At 41.8% G+C, this 22119-nt stretch overlaps 1 protein-coding gene across 3 annotated transcripts in view; it reads left to right on the top strand.

Annotated features, from left to right (window-relative positions):
• Positions 1–22119, top strand: part of hip1 (huntingtin interacting protein 1) — a 320161-nt gene that overhangs the window by 195223 nt on the left and 102819 nt on the right. For all 3 annotated transcript variants that reach the window (XM_072243134.1, XM_072243136.1, XM_072243135.1), the window contains 3 exons: positions 2736–2812; positions 15603–15664; positions 18681–18821. In XM_072243134.1, coding sequence (XP_072099235.1) covers positions 2736–2812; positions 15603–15664; positions 18681–18821 — 280 coding nt within the window. The remainder of the gene's footprint in view (positions 1–2735; positions 2813–15602; positions 15665–18680; positions 18822–22119) is intronic.

Below are 22119 nucleotides of genomic sequence, written 5' to 3'. Positions count from 1 at the left end.
GGTCTTGTAATCGGTGACATCTTAACTCAAAAGTGGATATCATTCTCTAATAAGCTAATAACTATAAAAAGTAGTGGATTCAACCTGGTACATCATGGGTAAAACCCTCAAAACCCTTGAGCACATCTGCACGAAATACTGTTGCAGGAAAGCAGCATCCGTCATCAGGGACCCCCACCATCCAGGTCATGCTCTCTTCTCGCTGCTGCCATCAGGAAGAAGATACAGGGGCCTCAGGACCCACATCACCAGGTTCAGGAACAGCTACTAGCCCTCAACCATCAGGCTCTTGAAGCATAGGAGATAACTTCACTCAAATTCACTTGCCCCATTGAAGTATTCACACAACTCATGGACTCGCTTTCAAGGAATCTTCATCTCATCTTCTCCATTTATTGCTTATTTTTTATTATAATTTCTTATTTTTATATTTGCACTTTGTTGTCTTCTGCACTCTGGTTGAACACCCTAGTTGGGTGGTCTTCCATTGATCCTGTTGTGGTTGTTACTCTGCATATTTATTGAGTATGCCCACAAGAAAATGGATCTCAGGGTTGTATATTGCACCATATATGTACTTCGATAATAAGATTAACTTTGAACTATAATGACTATTGTCCTAACGCAAGCATAACCTGAAGTCCACCCTGAATCTTTTGTTGCAAGGTTACTGGCACCTAGGACTTTCACTTAATGCCTCAGTCATTGCTTGTGATTCAACATGAAAACGCTGCCAAGTGACCTTGGAGATGCCTGAGTTCTTCTACCTTGGAAGCCACTTCTCTCAGAGTTCAAGCATCACCATCGACATTTAGCATTGGATCCAATGAGCAAATGTTTCTGTTGGGAAATTGCTCCAGCACATTTTTACTAAATGTAACCTACATAAGGATTTGAAGGTCCGGATCTGCAATCCACATCATCACCACATTCCTGCATTGCATGGCCTGGGTGACCTAATGACGAGAGTGAAAAGTTACCATGACTGATGACCCCTGAAGATCCCGTTCATCAACACGAAAGGATCAGTCCCTCAGTGCTGGTGACACTGGCTTTGGCAAGTGTTACTTTACTGATGTAATTATCCTTGCCGAAGCCAGCGTCACCAGCACTGAGGCATTGATCCTTGAGCACCAATATTGGCAGACTGAGCTTTGTGTGTGAATACGAGAAGGGAGGTGGGGGAGTAGGGGGTAATCTTTTATAGTGTCTTAAGCTGGGAAGAACAAGCACCAATTTGCCTCAATTGACTCCACACACTCTGTTCAGCAGTAAATGGCTTGCACTCAATGAAAAGAAGAGGAGATAGGAAAAGAAATTGAAAAATAAAACCCTTCAGCAGGGAGCTGACCTACAGGGAACTATCTGCTTGGATTTCCAATATCTGCAGATTTTTTCTTGTCTGTAACGTCAGTGGCAGGTTTGCACTTCCAGGATTGCAGTCTTGAGTTATTTCAGGACCTGTATTCAATCTGTCAATGACCAAGGGATGCCTGCTATCTTTGATCACAGGCTCTGAATCATTTTACTCCTACTGAACTGAGTGGTATTTTCTTGCAGAGTCATTGAAGGTTCACCTTATTCAAATCAGAATGCAGAAGCTTCATATTAATCTGCTTAAAATGTGAGAAGTTTGGCATTTTAAAAAAATTGAAAAAGTGAATCCAGGTAAATTGCTGATTGTGGTAGAGTTAAAATATCTAAGTACATGTTACATTGACTTGAATGGCTGTAAGAATGTTCTTGGGGCTAAAAGTGCCAGTGGTTATATTCCTGAGTAACTTCTACTAGAATTGTGCATTGTAAGCCGTTCTAGTTCATAAATACAGGATTTTGACTTGGCTGAACAACTGTGTACCCAGCAAAGCAGACAATGGCAGCAGAAGAAACTAACAACAGCAATAAGAATGTGTACTGAGGTGAAGCTCTCCTTCCAGAACTTAATGGAGCAGGTGATGTCCTTGTGGGTGATGCAAACAGGAGGCTGATAAGCCAAGAAGATGATTTGTATGGTTTGTTACATTAAAAGATAACCAGCTTGCTTGGCTGAAAGGTATTGTACTGTGTCTGAACACCAGCCTTTAATCAAAACTTCCCTCATTCACTGGACAAGTTCAGCAGTGACCCTTGGTCAGATTCAAATTCCAGTGTAGAAACATGTGCTTCCAAAATGAAATTCTTCCACAGAATTATTTATATGATATGCAGTATAATGCAGAGTGCCCAAGTATTAAAGGAATGCTGTCAACTTATCATAAAGCTTGGTGGTGGAGCAGCACGATAAATTCCAAATATGGTGTCTGTTGTTAATTTTAGCAGCTGCTGCTCCCAGATGTACAGTGTCTTTGAATATAACTATGGTTATTCCATAAAGAACAATAAAAACGCAACTCTCTATAGTTTTGTGATTTGGAGAGGACTGAGCAAATTTTTGTAGTCAGTGCTTTCTTTATAGAAAGAATAATTAACTATTAACCAAGCATAATTAACTATTGCAGGTTAGCTAGTGATCAAAATGCTGGAAAATCAGAATTAAAAACTAAATTGCTGTAAGTATTCAGCAAGTCTGATACTATCCAAGGAGGGGACTGATGACCTTTCATCAGAATTGAAGATTTTGGAGCGCATCTTTCTGTAAATTATTTTATTTTCTTGTGCTTTTGCTGAACATTCTCCAAATTGGGATTTTAAAATTGTTTTTAATGAGGTTTCCCAATGTCTCTGATTCCATCTAGAATCCCAGATTTCCAGGTAATCTTCAGATGACAGACAGACAACTGGAGGAAACAGGAGAAAATGATGTAAATAATTTGTAAGTAATGTGATGAAATTTGTAGAATCTAAAATCCAAGTAGTTCATCTTCCATCTTTAATGAAGCAGAGTAACCCACGTTACTTTCAGTTTAATCTGTCACATGATATGATAAAGAAAGGTGAACCATGACAGCTCTTGTTATCAATTGTGCAATTAATTCAGAATTTAGAGCTGCTCAGATACAACTAAGCTCTTTTCAAAAGTGCTTTCCCCCTTTGAGAAGTTCTAAAGATTTTGATTTTGTCATTTGCACATTTCTTGTGGTGGAATGGAATGAAATCAAAACAAAAATATGTTGAACTAAAGCAGTCATTTTATATGAGAAAAATATTTTATAGAGAAAAATTATAGAATTTATACTCTACACGGTAAGAATTTATTCTCTCTGTCTCTGTCTGTCTCCCTCTGCCCCTCTGCTATAAGCTGCTGAGATGTCATGAGTCTTAGCCTCACACTATAGAATCAGCTTTAATTCCCTGTCTTCAAAGGTCACCTTCCCTTACTGTCACACAGTCAGCTCTAATCATTCTCCCTTCCTTTCTTACTGCACTATTGTATTTGCACTGTTGTGTTTTCTCATGTAAACTTTTGTTTTACGTGCAAATTTATGACAGTGCTGTTCTCTACATTTGGAAACTCAGGCATCCAAGGTTTCACAGCCTTGAGAGAATATTTTGGCAATTTCACAAGTAAGCAGAGCAACGTATCTGATTTCAAGCCATATTTAGAGGGAAAATGCAAGCTTCTAGTCATTCTTTTAAATTCAAATGAAATAGGAAAATTAAGCTTTTGAAAGTTTTGTCTTTGAATGTTCTCAGTCATCCAGGTCACTGTATATCAAGCAGTAGAAAATCAACTAGACTTGCTGTGTTGTCTGGAACAGCCATTCTCAACGGGGGCCATGGCGCATTTGACGGAGGCCACTGACTGAAAACTGTGAGAAGGGGAGCCCCAAGGGTTTATGGGGGCCCTGAAATACCCAAGCAGCAACCTTCATTGGAGTCAGTAGTTTCCCACCTATTTATAGTATCTTTCCAACACACAGTATGAATTCGGCACACCTGATAAATTCATTGCTTAAGCTCCCCCCACACAGCCTCACTTTAGAGTCAGTCGCGAATCAGACTGCACCGGGTCAACGTATTCAATCAAGGGTTCTCGCATCCATTATCGCCGTACTTCATTCTCCAAAGATCAGTGTGTCTTGCTTCAGGATCGTCTTTTCTGGCAGCTGTGTGAAGAAAATGATGAAGACTTCCGGACGCTGCTGCTGCATACTGAGGTCAGGTGGCTTTCCAAAGGAAACTGTCTTTAACGTTTTGTTACACTCTGGGACACCACAGTTTCATTCATGTCTGATAGAGAGCATGGAGAAAGACTCTATGCTAAGGCGGACATATTTTATCTGGCAGCTATCTTTCAGAAACTTAATTTGTTAAACAAGACCTTACAGGGCAAAAACAGTAACCTCGTAGATTGTAAGGAAGCCATTGTTTCTTTCCTTAAGAAACTCGAAGTCTATTGCCACAATATGGATATCAGGAGTTTTTACAATTTCCAAACATGAAGACAATCGCAGAGGTACTGAAGGACGATGACCTTATCGTTTATGTGAAACATCTCAAGCAGATACACAAGTATATGCAAGAAAGATTTAATGACCTGTTAAACCTTGGTATCCTGGATTGTATTTTGAATCCATTTGAAGTTATATTATAGCGCCTAGTGGTCGAGAGTAAGAATGACTTCATGTAGCGCTCTTTGCAGCAGCGCAGTTGTCAGAGTGGAGATGACTCTGACAGTTTGTGTCACAGGCTGGAATGAGGGCTCCAATGCACAGATGCAGAAGCTCTAGTTACTGGTTATCAAAACATTCTTTATTTGCCAAGCTACCAAGAGGATCTTGGTAGATCTGAACTATCTTTTGTGTTGCAAATGATAGGTCTCAATTTTTTTTTCCTCATAAAAGATTCAGGCAGCAAGTTGTGTCCTCTGCAGCCCAGAAGAACCGATATAGATGTGCAACTGGGATAGACACCCTCTTGGCTTCAAATTAATACTGATGTGAAATGGGCCTCTGATTCACTTGCTGCAGTAGTTGGTGTATAGGGGAAGCTTGATGAATTCTTGGGAATGGGAAATGTGTTTACCAGAGAGAAAGTTTTTTATGTGTGTGTGTGTGTGTGTATGTGTGTGTGTATGTATGCGTGTGTGTGTGTGTGTGTGTGTATATATATATATATATATATATATATATATGTATGTATATAGGTTTATATATGTATATATAGTCCAAGGGAAGGGCATTAGGACCCATACAGCTTGGCACCGGTGTTGTCGCAGGGCAGTGTGTGGTTAAGTGGCTTGCTCAAGGAGACACACGCTGTGTCAGCCAAGGCTCGAACTAGTGACCTTCAAATCGCTCGATGAATGCCACGCGCCAGCACCAGAGAGAAAGTAATTAAGTTATATTGCTTCAATCCAAAATCAAAAAGTGAAGAGACAAAACTGGCATAAATTTGAAACGACTAACCTTCGGTCTCTTAAAGCAGGTTGATAACCTGGTGGATGGTTGAAAAGTTTTTGTTAATCATTTGTTGATGCTCTTGGCATTCTGTCCCATTCAGGATCAAGTTTATGATCACTAACATATGTCACGAAATTTGTTGTTTTGTTTCAGCAGTATGGTGAAAGACATGAAAATTACAATAGCTTACAATAGAAAAAAAGTGCAACAGGCGTCTTTCCTTCTAAATGCAATAAGCATATACAACAGTTCTCTGTGTGACAAGAGAGCCCACATCATAGTCCAATAGTCCCTGCGTTATTATTTCCTACATTATTATTAGTCATTGGTAAATTAGTATTGTGTATATTATTATTCTGTATTTTATTAGTTAAGTCCGCACACTGCTAAATGTGTTTTTAAATGTTGCTGCTGTAACAAATGAATTTTCCACTCGGGATCAATAAAGTATTTATTATTATTACATAACGAGGTAGTGTTCATGGGTTCATGATTCCCCCTGAATCTAGAGAATATGGACTTCAGGAAAGATCTTGGCAGTCATGTTGAAGCTTAATGGAGAAGAATGAGAAAATAAATTGAGGATCAAAATAGATCAACCTGTTCTGAAATTACTAGAAGCAGCAAATCTACGGGCAGTTGTCTACCCCAGACTTCGCTTCTGGAGATCTTCCATTTGGCATTTGTTATGCATTGGTGTTCTGAGATCAGTCGCAGAGGTTGTGCTTCCTGAATATGTTTACACTAGAGTTCAGTCTTCGGAAAGCCGAAGGAAACTGCAAAATAATGTTGATCAAGTTCAGATTTAATTATCATTCAACCATACATGAATATTGCCAAACAAAGCAGTGTTCTTCTGGGGCTAAGTTGCAAAATGTATTACCAATAGCACACAGCACATGTGGTTACAATTTCGGAAAAACATGCATTCACAAAGGAAAAAAAAATAGCTTAAGTCCCTGAGTGGGCTTGATGGCAAGTTGTCCTGGTTCAACTTGTTCTGCTACTGAGTGAACACCAGAGGGCAGCACTGACAGGAGGGGCCAGCCCACAACCCAGTGCGGACGCTAGCACGACCACAGAGGCCCTGCTCTCTCCCACACCACCTCAGTGTCTCCTCCCCTAGGCGTTTGCAACAGGCAACCCAGTGATGAGGGCCTTGTCCTTGCCGCAACCGAGGCAGCGCAACTCCCCTGCCGTTGGTCTCACCAGTGAACCAAACTTGCGGCATTCCACGTTACCAATGTCCAACAGGGTGTTGCAATCAAAATAAAACAGGCGCACTGTGCGCCGCCCCAAGGGTACACAAATCCAGGTGACAACACAATGGCGGTACGCGTTAAGTCCAGCTCCATTGCTGTTGAGCATCCAGTCCTGCAGTACTTGGTGGTGTTAGTACCCAGCAGCAACTCGCAATCTCACAAGTACAAGATGAGCAAGTGCAAGCAAATTTGATAAATGGCAAATTAAGTTGATGTTTATGAAGCAGCAGCAGACCATTACATGTGAAATGATATAGCGGCAATAGTCTGAGTGGAAATTGTCTGAGTGCTATTTGGGATTGGTCTGACTTCAAGCTATAGTCGACAGAGCATTAAAGGCACTTGACTCATTTTAATACGGCAGCAAGAACAAACTAATTTATCTTTCGGAGAGCATTAAGGGTTCTGCATTTGGTACTGAGGTTATTAAGTACAGGAGGAAATATTATTGGAAGGATGTTGAAGCTTGAGAGAGGAAACAATACGTATTCATAATGATGTCTTGTCAAAGAAAATATAATATCAAGTTTATTTTAATCTAACTGAGAATATGGGAAGAGAGGATAGTTGAGGGACCTTTGGAGTAATGGAAGCAGTAAAGGATATGTAGGCTGTGAAAACAATTAAATATAAAATGTTTAAACCTCAGGATGAGAGAAGCTGTATTATAGAGAGCATTAAGAGGTAAATTAAGAGGTATTGTAAAAAGTTCCACTTTTGGTGGAGTAATGAAAATTACACTGGCAACAAGCCGAATGATAATTGCTCCTGTGTATAAGTCAATCCAAGGAGAGAATTAAGGAGAGCTTTGCCTGGACTGTAACCCATTTTCTTTACTGAAGAAGGTTCTGGAAACATGTATTGAATGACATCACAGACGTTTAATGATGCCTCACTATATAAGGCTGAGGAACACATTGCATTGATGAAGTGAACCACTTGCCTAACAATGTGTCTCCCTGCTGGATTTCTCAGGATTGAAAATGGGAATAACAAAGTCTATATTGTAAATTTTAAAGGAATTTAGATGACTTTTGCTGTCAAGGAGCCAACAGCTGTTCAAATAAATTGACATATGGTGCATTATGTCAGGTAAAGAGTTCGGGTGTAATTCTGACCCAAGTTGTCTCAAAGGATCGTTAAGCTGTTTTGGGTCCCAAGAATAACAGTGATACTCTCCATGACGGTCACCATTCATAACAGTTACTAACTGTGGTTTTGTGTGTCGTGGTTTTGATTGATTATTGCTGTGTATGTACAGAATATTACAGCATTGCTTTGCGATGCAGTACCTGTCACTTAAACAGCGGGAGTGACTTAAAGACTGCTTTTCCAATGTATTTCTTTGAACTTTGCGCAGTCTTTGCTGTGCTGTGCTGGAAATGATTTCATTTTGTAAATATTGCCGTGAACTACTCCTTTATATCATGGGTTTTCTGTGGGTTGTTCTTGCTGTCCTAACACTTTCAATGATCTTGAGGTGGGTTTCAGTACCTTTTGAACAAAGCAGTAATTGTTGTCCGTATCCTTACTTGGTTATGGATTAAATGATGGGTAGTTTCTTTGGTAGGTATAAAATACAAGGGGAAGTGAGACTCAAGAAATGAGAGATTGCTTATGAGAATGAACTTTGTAAAAGGAAATGTTGCAATGTGGCCATGGAAGAGTGCAGATAGGTGGGCAATCCAGTCTCTGGTAACGTTAACCCCCAAGTATGCACACATTTCTAGTGCTCTGTATGGCTGTAACTATTATTTCATAGCTTGGAATGTTCAAGGGAAGTTCTGTTTCAAGGCTGAAGCACTTTTTCCACACATTTGGCCCATTGAATCTGCTGGCTGTCTGAATTGCATCAGTCCGATCAGAGAATTATAGAGTACAACAGCACAGAAACAGGCCTTTGGCCCATCTGTTCCATGGTAGTCCCATCTACCTTCCGTCGTTGATATCCGTGCACCCTATCCAACCTTCTGGTAAATGTTACTATTGAACTTGCATCTACCTCTCCTGCTGTCAGCTTGTTCCATCTTTTGAGTGAAGTTGTTCCCCCCAGATTCCTTTTAAAGTTTCATCTTTCACTCCAAGCCTATGACCTCTAGTTCTCGTTTCACCCAACTTGAGGGGGAAACTGCCTGCATGTATTTACCCTATCAATACCCATCATGATTTGCATACCTCCTTTAATATTTTCCCTCATTCTCATGCTCTCCAGTCCAAACTTATTCAACCTTTCCCAATAACTCGGGTCCTCAAGCCCCGGCAACATCCGCGTACATTTTCTCAGTATTCTTCTGAGCTTGTTGATATCTTTCCTGTTGGTAGGTGACCAGAACTGAATGCCGACACCCTAACTCCAGCCTCACCGACATCTTGTATAACTTCAACATCACATCACAGCTCCTGTACTCAGCACCCTGATTTATGAAGGTCAGTCTACCAAAAGCTCTTTATGACCTGATCTACCTGTGATGCCACTTTCAAGGAATAATGGATCTGCATTCCCAGCTCCCTTTATTCAATCATATGTCCCAGAACCCTACCATTTCCTTTGTAAGTCCTACCCTTGTTTGTCCTCCCAAAATGCAATACCTACACTTGTCTGCTTTAAATTCCATCTGCCGTTTTAAAGCCCGTTTTCTGAGCTGAGCAAGGAGTCTGATGTAGATTGGGAGACCGCTTCACCAAGGACCTACGCTCAGTCAGCCAGAAAAAGTGGGATCTCCCAGTGGCCACCCATTTTAATTCCACTTCCCATTCCCATACTGATATGTCCATCCATGGCCTCCTCCACTGTTGTGATGAGGCTAAACTTAGGTTGGAGAAACAACACCTTGTATTCTGTTTGTGTATCTTCCAACCTGATGGCATGAACATCGATTTTCAAACTTTTGGTAATGTCCCCCAAGCCGCCTCCTTCACCATTTCCCTCTCTCACCTTATCTCCTTGCCTACCCATCGCCTTTCTCTGGTGCTCCTCCCTGCTTTACTTTCTTCCATGGCCTCCGTCTCCTTCACCAATCAAATTCCTAGCTCCTTACTTCATCCCTCCCCCGCCAGGTTTCACCTGTCACCTGGTGTTTCTCTGTTCCCTCCCCACACCTTTTAAATCTACTCCTCAGCTTTTTTTTTCTTCCAGTCCTGCTAAAGGATTTCGGCCCAAAACGTTGACTGTGCTCTTTTCCTAGAGGCTGCCTGGCCTTCTGAATTCCTTCAGCATTTTGTGTGTGTTGCTTGGATTTCCAGCATCTGCAGATTTTCTCATGTTTGTGATCAAGATCATGCTCCAATCTTTGATACCTGTTCTCATTGTCCATTTGACTCCAATCTTGGAATCGTCCGCAGAATCGCTGATCTAGTCTACTACATTATCACCTAAGTCATTAGTATAGATGATGGTCAACAACAGACCCAGCACCAGTCCCTACTAGTCACCGGCCTCCAATCAGAGAGGCAACTATCTACTTCCACTCTAACTTATCCCACTAAGCTAGTTTTTGATCCAACTGGCAACTTCATCCATTCCTCCACTTAGTTACCTGTAACTTCTTAAATATACACATTAACCATCTCCCTGCTGCACCTTGATTATCTCATCAGCCACCTACATACGAAGTACTATACAGCAAGCTCAACCAGTACTGCCTTTAAGACATGGAGCACGCACGGTTCAACTGCACAGTCACAGGGAGAACAAGCAAACTCCACTCTGATACCACTGGGGGTTCGAATGAAACCTGGGTCACTGGAGCTCAGAGGCACCAGTGCTGTATCGTTCAAAAGAAAACACAATTCATTGTCATTTCACCTAGCAGTCAGTGGGGAAAAATACTATTGAAGTAAGCTTAGCTGATGTTACTTGACACGAAATGAAGGCCTAATCTTTATTTGCCAATACGTAATTATACATTAAAATGTTCCCCACCGGACTTGGTCTGGTGAGGAGGGTGTGAGGACACCCAGCAGGACTAAAAAAAAACAAGACCTGACAAAGGGTGGATGAGCTCGTTGTGAGCCAACGGCCATCTTCCCTGGAAGAGATTAAAGCCTCACCACGTATCTATGAATCGTATGCTATACACTCAGTTAGAAAGAGACATGATGAACTTGGGCGCTGCACCGTGTGCCTGGACCTGCCCAAGGCCTCTGCCTAAGGAAGGGCCGAGCTCGAAGAAGCGGCAGCGGCTGGAGGCCGATACGTCCTCGGGCTTGAGGGCGGCGGGGGCGGCGGCGGGTGGTGCCAAGGCGGCCAGCGAGAACAAACTGGAGGAGAAGCTGTACTCAGTGCTGTCACAAGATCGAAGAAGGTGGAGGTGCATAGCTGTCAACCCCGGATTTGGGACGACACCCACTGACTGACTGACATTATTATGGCACCAGTGCAGTTTTGACTCTAGGTGAAGGTACAGACTTGCAATAGGTCTGTACCTGCACCTCATCAGAGTCAAAATAGATTCTGTTCCAACATTTCAAAGAGTACTTCTTTGGCGTAGGATTTGGCAGAATTGGACTTGTGTAGCACTTGTGGGGAGGATGCATTTGCAGATGTATTAGAGGTCAGTTTTAGGGTAAAGCACGTCTTGAATGGATTTTGTGTTAATTGAACATTAAGCACGAGCATTGGAGAGTGACAGTAGTATTCATGCACTCATTATGTGCCGTGTCATATGATATAGGTGATCATGGTCTTATCCATGACCATGACTGTTCTTGGCAATTTTTCCACAGAAGTGATTTGCCATTGCCGCCTTCTGGGCAGTGTCTTTACGAGGTGGGTGATCCAGGCCATGATAAATACTCTTCAGAAAATGTCTGCCTGGCATCAGGGCTTGTGATGTGCACCAGCTGCTCATACGACCATCTCCACCTGCTCCCATGGCTTTACATGACCCTGATTCGGGGGCTTAGCAGGTGATACACCTTGCCTAAGGGTGACCTGCAGGCTAACGGAGGGAAGGAGCACCTTGCTCCTCTTTTGGCTTGATGTACAGTATCCACCCTGCTACCCAGACAGTAACAGTACACAGCTTTATTTTGTTTTAACTCATTTTATTTTCGATAAAAAACCAATGCATTCTTATGAGGCAATCTGCGTGAAGAGTTAAGAATTCTGGCCCTTTTTGTCAACACAGAAAAGGTTCAATTTCTAATATTTTCTTGCACTACAAACTACCATGTAACATTGGTTCTAAATTAGCATAAACTTCCAATCTGTGAGGACACAAATAACCTGCTAATGGCTCAGTGAGTAAACTAGATGGATTTTAATTTGGGAGAGTGAGGCAAAATACAAAAACTAAATCCGTTTTACAAGTGAGAAACCTTATGTCTGTTCTGCAGGTGAGAAACTGGCAAGAGTTCAGGTGCAGATTGATCTTGATTTTCTGATTCATAAAACATAGAAAATACTTATGAAAGTTCATTGATTCAATTTAATGTCAGAGAATATAAACAGTATACAACCTGAAATCCTTGCTCTTCGTAGACTTCCTCGAAATAGAGAGAAAAAAAACAAAGAATGAATGACAGAAAACATTAGAACCCCGAAGTCCCCTCACCCCTTCCCATGCACAATTAGTAACAAAATCATCAACCTTTCCCCACTTGCTCCGGCAAAGCATCGACCCCCACCACCCACCATGCAAGCAATAGCAAGGTCTCCTCTCTCCTCCCCCCTCACCTCCCCCCCCAAGACAACATGATCTAGAATCAAAACCATCCCAACAACATCTGAATAAGCTCCTTCTGTCACTAGTGAAGGAGAGAGAGGTATCGCTCCTCCACAGCGAGAAGGGCGGCCAACAGCTCGCTGTTTTGATGTTACATGCTGCAGCGTTGCTAATTTGAGTGCCTCCAATTCGAGAGCCAGCAGAGTTTCTCGCCATCGAGAGAGAGGAATTGCTCAAGAGCAGAGCAGAGGCCTCCCGACAGCTGCGCCCGCTGTCTCGATGTTTCAATCTTCCGTGATGCTTCAGTTGGTGTCGTCGGCGAAGAATTGGATCGACAGCAGGGCCGCACCCCAAAGGTGCGCGTCTTCTGGGCCACTCCTAGAGATCCCGAAATGCAGGTCACTTGGTGATTTCCAAAAGCGAGAACTCTGCTGCCCGTGAAGAACATAGTTTGAGCACAGTTGTGGATCACAGACTCTGACAGGATTCCAGCCACCTTGAAAAGGAAAAAAGAGACATGAGAACAGGAGACTTAAACTGTTTTGCAGAGGAACGAGAAGTTGCCCAGGTCTGCAAAGACCTCTGGTGCCATCTTTAGCTCCTCCCACTCCAAAGTAATTATGAAGGCAAATGATATTGTAGCCTTTCTTGCAAAGGAACTACAATGAAAAAGTGAGGATGCTTTTGATTATGCAGGGCTTTTGTGAAACTTGATGTACTATTATTATATCCAGACCTGAATGGATTTACTTGATGGAATGAGGAAGATATCACTGAGTACAAGTGATGAATGGCTGATGGTGCCTGAAGCTTGGAATGATTCTGAGTTGATAATGTGGTAGATGTTTCAGGTGGTGGGAGAATCTAGGCAGATGTGAAGGGTGAGTGGATTCCTCCAGCTTGAGAGATGAGGATAAGAGTTGTGGCCCTGGGGTAAAAGAGCATCCATTTATGACGATGAGGAACTATTTCATTTTGCAAAGAACGTAGTGTGTTGTGAGTGTATTTATGGCAGGATTTTGGAATGAATCTGCAGACATGGGGATCAGATGTTAAGGTGGTGTTAAATATGTGGGTTATGACCAAAGGAAAAATGGCTCGCGTAGCTTAACACTTCTGTGCAAGGGTGTTTATTAGGTGCATCAAAAATCAAACTTGCAAAAATGAGCAAAAATAGTGAAAAGAAAAACAGCCAACATTTACAAAAAGGTATCTACCAGAAAACAGAATAATAGCTCCATACTTTGTCCAGTGTGAATTTCTGGCAGTCCCGATCTCTCTCTCCTACTCAGTGATGAGTACTAGGATGTACCATCTTTAATTGCCTCAGAGTTAGTTTAAGACTATACATGAATTAGAATATGATGCACCCCAGCAGTTACGATATGTAGAAATATCTACCTTAAGTACAATATTAGATTATGAGGACAGTCAGTCCTCGTTTATTGTCATTTAGAAATGCATGCATTAAGAAACGATACAATGTTCCTCCAGAGTGATAGCACAAAAAAAAACAGGACAAACCAAAGGTTAACACTGACAAGACCACATAATTAACACATATAGTTACAGTAGTGCAAAGCAATCCCACAATTTGATAAAGAGCAGACCATGGGCATGGTAAAAAAAAGTCTCAAAGTTCAGCTTGACTCCCGATAGTTCTGATAGCAGGCGGTAGAAGGGAGAAACTCTCCCTGCCATAAACCTCCAGGTGCTGACAACTATCGATGCATTGGAAGCACCCGACCACAGCTGATTCTGAGTCCGTCCAAAAACTTCGAGCCTCCGACCAGCCCTCCAACACCGAGCACCATCTCTGCTGAGCGCTTTGACCCTGCCCCAGCCGCCGAGCAACAAGCAAAGCCGAGGACTCAGGGCCTTCTCCTCCGGAGATTCTGGATCACACAGTAGCAGTGGCAGCGAAAAAGGCATTTCAGATGTTTCTCCAGGTGTTCCTCTGTTCTCTCACATCTGTTTCTATCAAATCAGGATTGTGCACGGCACCCTACTTGACAGATTACAGATATCATTCACTGGAGTGGCTGCTGTGCACTGCATTGCACCATCTTCTCCTCCTCCCAATATACAAACAATATATAGACATTTGCACATCCCCACTGTTAAAGAAATGGAATATTCCACTGTGTATGTTGGGAAAGGCATCAGAAAGCTAACCAAGCACATCAGCCCTAAGGAGCATATACCAGGGAAGATGTTGAAGTGCTCACACTCAGTGCAATGACAGCAGAATGACAAGACAATGTTTGTGTGTGTGTGTGTGTGTGTGTGTGTGTGTGTGTGTAAGGAGTACATTTACTAAGCGCTCTCTGTGACAGGTGGTCTTCACATACAATCAGCTAAGATCTTTTTACATATTGCAGAAACAAGTTTGAGTGGCCAAGTAATTTATCCATTGTAGCATTTTTTGCATTTTCTTTGCTACGTCTTTGTACGTTGTGCTGTTGTACAACTCAAACTACTGACACTAGAGTTGATCAGTTCATTGATCCACTCAGAATTCTTTCAGTCCTGCTCGACTTTTCAATGATCATTGGACCTATTATGCGCCTGTATTTTTTTTGTAGCCATTGCTTTCTCATCTCAACTTGATACCTGTTGGATTGTAGGAACCAATTTTCTATAACTTATACATTTTAAATGGTTAATTAAATTATTGCTTATGAATAAATATTGCCTTAACACTATCGTCTCCCATCCTTTGTTCCATCCTTTGTATTTATATTTTGATTGAGTTAGTTTATCTCAGTTCATCATTTATAAGATTCCTTCCACACAGCAACTAAGCCAGTTCTTGTTAAATGTGACCTACGAGGGAAATGAGATCTGCAAGTCTCTTAATTGATTTTGGAAGATGGTGTCCCCCAAATAACCCTCCTGTTGCAAGATGTGCTCCATTCTCCCCTGATGCGTTGCCCAAGAGTGGGAGTTGGCCTAGCTTCGTTCCCTGAAAATATTTCTAGTCAAAAAAACAGGAATATTCTGAAATAAATATAAAAATTTTGGTAAAATCATCATTTTAACTATATGAATACGACCAACAAGTGAAAATGTAAGTGGACTCCATCTACTAAATAAATACTTCATAGAGTCTTCTAAAGGAACAAAATTGGCTCTATAAAGATCCTTATATTTTTTAATAATTATAATACCTAAATATCTAAAAGAGTCTGTGACTTTAAAAGGAGTATTATCATATATATGATAACATATTTCTAATACTTCCTTTACAGAAATGTGGTGAGTAGCGTGCCCCCTAAGAAGCTATGTATATAAAGCTAATACTAACGAGTATCTTTTCTGTTTCCAATCAGTTTTCAGTTGACGGTGGAAATGTTCGATTATCTGGAGTGCGAGCTCAATCTTTTTCAGGCAGGTAAGTTGGGATTTGACATTGCTTATCAGCAGAATGAAATACTGGTTTTCTTTTTTATTTTAACTGTTTCATTGTGACTCTGCACATTTGGTCAGTTGATAATCATGTAATATAGGACAGAGAATGATAAACTGAAAGCGTTAAAGGATGCAGATAGTTAGTGGTGGCCTGCTTTGCTGATTGGATTGCTGCTGGGAGCTTTGAGGCTTGTCTTCTGTATTATAAATAATGAGAATGCAGGAGGTCTGATTAGTAAGCTTGCTATGACACAAAAATTGATGCACTTGCAGAGCAAAGGAAGTTGTAAGTGAGACATGTAGGTGCAAGTGACTGTGGGTTGATCAGTGAGTGTTCTGCACCCACTCCCTTCCGCACCTCCCAACCCAGATCACTCAGATGTACTAACTCCTTGCAGACATTACCGGAATTGAACTCCAAACTCTGCCCCAAGCTGAAATAGCTTCGTTTTAATGGCTACTCAACCGTGGTGCTGTAACTAACGTTTCTTTAATAGATAAGAAGTTCAAAGTTAATTTCTCATTGAAGTACGTATATTACCCTGGGATTCATTTTCTTGCAGGCATTCACAGTAGAACAGAGAAATACAATAAATCAATGAAAGAACTCAGGAGGGCTAAAAGAAGGCATGAGGTTGCTCTAGCGCACAAGGTGAAGGTGAACCCCAAGGGCTTCTACAGATAAGTTAAGAGCAAAAGGATTGCAAAGGACAAAGTTGGTCCTCTGGGAGATCAGAATGGTGATCTATGTGTGGGGCCAAAAGAGATGAGGGAGATCTTAAATGGACTTCTTGAATCTGTATTTACTTGGGAGACGGATACAGTGGCTGCAGAAGTGAGGCAAGGCAGCAGCAAGATTATGGGCCCTATGCAGATGACAGAGGAGGAGGTGTTTGCTGTCGAGGCTCTTTAGGGTATATAAATCCCCAGGGCCTGACAAGGTGTTCTCTCGGACCCTGTGGGAGGCTAGTGGCAGAAATTGTCGGGGCCCTAGCAAGGGTCTTAAATCGTCCTTAGCAAGTGAGTTACTGGAGGATTGAAGGATAGCTAGTTCCACTGTTTAAGAAAGGCACTGAAAATAAATCAGAAAATTATAGGCCAGTGAGTCTGACATCAGTAGTGGGAAAGTTATTGGAAAGTATTCTAAGGGACTGGATATATGATTATTGTATAGAGTTGGACTGATTAAGGATGGTCAGCCTGACTTTGAGTGGTAAGTCATGTCCAACCAATCTTATAGAGTTCTTCAAGGAAGTTACCAGGAAAGTTGATGAAGACAAAGCAGAGGAATTTGTCTACATGGACTTTAGCAAGGCCTTTGACAGGGTCCTGCATGGGAGGTTGGTCAAGAAGGTTCAGTTGCTTGGCATTTGAGATGAGGTCATAAATTGGATTAGACATTGGCTTTGTGGGAGAAGCCAGAGAGTGGTAATAGATGGTTACCTTTGACTAGTGGAGTGCCACAGGGGTCATTGCTGGGTCTGTTGTTGTTATGAATAATAGGGTTAACTGGATCAACAAATTTGCAGATGATACCAAGATTGTGGGGTCTAGTGGACAGCAAGGAAGACTATCAGAGCTTGCACTGGGATCTGGACCAGCTGGAAAAATGACAGATGGACTTTAATGCAGACAAGCGTGAGGTATTACTCTTGGGTAGGACCAACCCGGGTAGGTCTCACACAGTGATGGTAGGGCACTGAGGAGTGCAGTAGAACAAAGAGATCTGGGAGTACAGATCCATAATTCATTGAAAGTGGCAGCATAGGTAGATAGGGTTGTGAAGAAAGCTTTTGGCACATTGACGGTCATAAATCAAAGAATTGAGCACAGGAGATGGGATCTCATTGAGTTTGTTTGAGATGTTGGTGAGGCCTAATGTGGAGTATTGTCTGCAGTTTTGTTCACCTACCTACAGGAAAGATGTAAATGAGGCTGAAACTACAGAAAAAAAATTACAAGGATGTTGCTGGTGTCTAGGGGATCTGAGTTGTAAGGGAAGATGAAATAGGTTTGGATTTTATTCCTAAGAACTTAGAGATTGAGGGGAGATTTGATCGAGGTATATAAAATTATGAAGGGTATAGGTAAGGTAAATGCAAGTAGGCTTTTTCCTCCAAGGTTGGGTAGGACTACAAATAGAGGTCATGGGTTAAGGGTGAAAGGTGAAATGTTTAGGGAGAACAAGAGGGACTGTCAGTGCAAGTGGTACATTTGAGCTCGATTTCAACATTGAAGAGAAGTTTGGATGCGTACATGGATAGCAGGGGTATGGAGGGCTATGGTCAGGGTGCAGATCGATGCGGGTTGGTGTGGACTGGACAGGCCAAAGGGCCCATTTCTGTGCTGTATTTTTTAATAACTCTGACTCTTTAAAACTACATAAAGACTGATAAACAGCCAATGTGCAAAAGACAAACTTCAAATAATAAAACTATTAAATAAGTAAATAATGCCAAGAGCGTGAGTTGTAAAGTCCTTGAATATGAGTCCATAGGTAGTGGACTTAGTTCAGAGTTGAGGTGAGTGAAGTTGGTTGAAGGGTAATAACTGTTCCCAGACCTGGTGGTGTGGGACTTGAGGTTCCTGTATCTCCTGCAGCAGCGAGAAGAGAGTATGGCCTGGATGGACGGATGATGGGTGTTGCTTTCTTGCACAAAATGGCACAGTCTCTGCCTTTATCCATTTCTTGTGATCAAGCAATGTGCCCCAGTGATCATCATAATCTGGTTAGCACATTTATCGTTTGACCCTCTGTGATACTTTCGCTTCTTTTCTCTTGATGGAAATTGCAAATCTCTTCTGATAATTATCTTTTGGAGATATATGTAATGCATTTTATGGATAACTACAGTATCTGAGTTTTGTAAGAGTAAGTTATTTTACAGGATGTTTCAGGAGTTGAGCAGGAGTGATAGTTTTACTGAATAGGCTTTATGTCTCATTCAGAGTTGCTTTATCACTTCTATTTGGTGATACTGTTTCCTTTCACTTTGCAGTCTTTAGTTCTCTGGACATGTCAAGATCGGTGTCTGTAACAGCAGCTGGCCAGTGTCGATTGGCACCTCTAATTCAGGTTATTCTTGACAGCAGTCACCTCTACGATTATACAGTTAAACTTCTCTTCAAGTTACATTCTTGTAAGTACAAATGCACCATTTGCCTAGCGCCATGGATATTCTGTGTAAAGTAATACTGTGGCTCAGTGTCATATAATTAGTCAGTAGTTTGACAGCAAGTTCAGAATGCAGGATTGGGTTGGAAAAAATTGTAAAATTAGACTTCTGTTGCTAACTCAACTTTGTGGCCTTGAGGAATCCCAGTAACATTGAAAGCATGAGGAATTTGGCAAAGTTCTGCACTGCCTGGGATTGGTGGAAAGTGGTTTTGACTATTGGAGGTCAGTCATCTCTGCCTGGTGTAAGTAGTATCATAACTCGGGGTCTTTGATTACACAGTGTTCAATTCTGTTAGCAATTCTTCAGATAGAGGAGCAAAGACCTTGGCTACATGGAGACTGGGAGTGATGAGTAGCCTGTCGCATTTACCAGGATCGTACTCAAGTGGAAAGAACAGGCCCTTTCCCTGGATATTCAGCAACATGAACTTAGTGGTCACTACTGACCAGAAACTTAACTAAATTATCTAGATAAGCGTAATAGCTATGACATTTAGAGCTTGATATTTTGGCGATCAAGTGACTTGCATTTTAAATACATCAAGCATTTCTGTTCGGTTATGAAATATCCTAATTTCTTGGATGAATGTTTTCCTCATGTTTAACACTATCAGGACAAAACACTCCACTTGATTGCTAATCCATCCACCATTTTAAAACTTAAAGGGATAACTAATTAGCTGTAATGCACTTCCTTTGCTTCATCTTTCTATTTTTGGGGCTTTTTTCCCCCTCTATCGATTGGGTCTCTGTGGTTATCAACTATTTCTCTTCAAGGAGAATTGATAAATAAGGTCACGATTGATATGCAACTTTTCTTTTTATAGAGCTTTCTAAATGATTGACTGGCCTTCGGGGTCCTTTGTCCAAGTTCTAAGATATTAACCACGGTTCTAAACCATTGTTTATTCATAGCCAGCATGCCCACTACCTTTAAAACTGTGTCATGATTCCTTTGCCTAATTTACTCTGATACAACAATGCCACTACCTGCAGGTCACAGCAAGCATTGCAATGCATTTGAAAAACACTGACTTCTAGTCATAGAGGTACTTTCAAAGTGGTTAGGACGGATGAAAAAATTATTTGAATAATAAAATTAACGCAAGGACTCCAGGGTCTGCGAGGCACTCAAGCTGGGGGTGAAACGGAGCTGATGGAATGGAGAGTCTGATCTGGTACTGTGGGAGGGATTGGATGTCAGAGAAAAATCTTGAGAGGTGATTTTGATTGGAAGGCCTCGGTAAAGTGGATGTGAAGAGGATAATTCCAGTAGTGGGATAATCAAGGACCAGAGAGCGTAGACTCAGAATAGAACGATGTTCTTTTAGAGCAGAGATGAAGAAGAATTTCTTTTGTCATTGGGTGATGAATCTGTGGGAATTCATTGCCTTGGTAGCTGAGGTGATCAAGTCATTGGGTATATTTAAAGCAGAGGTTGATAGGTTTTTGATTAGTAAAAGCATCAAAGGTTATGGGGGAGAGCAGGAGAATAAATTAACTATGATCGAATGGTAGAGCTGACTTGATGGGCGAATGGCCTAATTCTGCTCCTCTGTTTTGTGGTCTTAAGGCCAATTTATACTTCTGTGTCAAATCAATGCCGTAGGTACGGCGTAGCCGCATACCCTATGTCGTAGCCTGACGCGCACCTCCCCAAAAATGTAACTATGCGTCGTGGCGACGCAGGCCGCAACAACTGTGATTGGTCCGCTTGGTAGCATCGCATTTCCTCCTATGCTGCAATAGCTTCCCATTGGGTGACTGAAGGGCAGGGAAGGAGCTCTGGCTGCAATGCTTTACAGACCTCCGAAATTATGGAGGACCCTGTGCTTGACGCCAGTTTGTAGCTAGCTGCTACAGCCTGTGAGATCCACCTGAAGCTAAAACTTGAATGGTGATTGCCAGTCTCTGAGTATACTGTGCGTACACTGATGCGAAATAAATGGTTGGAGACGATGAACCGAATCGTCTACCTGCCGATATCCGAGAATATTTGAAATGCATTTCCTTGTCCGTGTCTTTCAGTGGTCAGACAGGCACAGAAAATTCACCCTCCTCCAGTTTCAGTTGCCATTGTTTGAAGTTTGTGTTTCTTCGTGTTGAGTTTCAATACGAAGAAACTTAACACAGTGGCATAGAAACCCCACCGCCAACTAGAGTTTTGGTGGTGAATTACAGAGCGACGCAGACACACCAATGCACAAGTATAAATGCTCACAATGGCGTAGGCCACTTGCGTAGGCTACTATGCAGAAGTATAAATCAGCCTTTATCAGTGGTTTTAATGACTAGAACAAAAGCTATATTTTAAGTTTTTGAATAATGTTTCTGAGTACACAAGGAGGAAGTTGGATAAGTCAGTCTGCAGATGACATAAAGGTTGGTGGTGTTGTGGATAGTGTAGAACGTTGCCGTAGGTTACAATGGGACATTGATAGGATGCAGAGCTGGGCAGAGAAGTGGCAGATGGAGTTTAATCCAGAAATATCCGAAGCGATTTACTTTGGGAGGTCGGACTTGAAGGCAGAATACAAGCTTAATAACAATGTGGACGAACATAGGGATCTTCTTCATGTCCATGGATCCTGCAAATTGTTAGGGTGGTTAAGAAGGTAAATAGTATATTGGCCTTCATTAATCAGAGGATTGAGTTCAAAAGCTGTGAGATGATGTTGCAGTTCTAGAAAACTTGGTTAGTCCACACCTGGAGTAGTGTGCTTGGTTTTGGTTGCCTCAATATAAGAAGGATGTGGAAGCTTTAGAGAGCGTGCAGAGGAGATTTGCCAGGATGTTTTGTGGGTTTGAGAGCATGTCTTGAGAGGATGAGGGCTTTTCTTTTTGTAAGGAAGGAAAATGGGAGGTGACATGATAGAGCTGTGCATGATGAGAAGAGGAATAGATTGAGTAGACTGTCAGTGACTTTCTCCCAGGGCAGAAGTGGCTAATACGAGGGGGCATAACATTAAAGTATTTGGAGGAAGGTACAGGGGGAATGTCAGAAGTTTTTTTTCAACACAGTTATAGGTGCGTGGAATATGCTGCTAGGGGTTGTAGAAGCAGATATGTTAGGGACATTGAAGAGACTCTTAGATAGGCACTTGGCTGTTAGAAAAATGGAGGGCTATTTGGAACAGAAGAGTTCCATTGATCTTGGAGTAGGTAAAAGGTCAGATCAACATCACGGGGCAAAGGGCCTGAACTGTGCTATACTCTTCTATGTTCTTAGTTCTGAAATCAGATTGTGGCTGATTAACCAT

This window comes from Mobula birostris, chromosome 25 (assembly GCF_030028105.1).
Source record: "Mobula birostris isolate sMobBir1 chromosome 25, sMobBir1.hap1, whole genome shotgun sequence".
Classification (NCBI taxonomy): domain Eukaryota; kingdom Metazoa; phylum Chordata; class Chondrichthyes; order Myliobatiformes; family Myliobatidae; genus Mobula; species Mobula birostris.
Note: the sequence above shows the minus strand (reverse complement) of the source record. Positions and strands in the feature narration are given on the sequence as shown.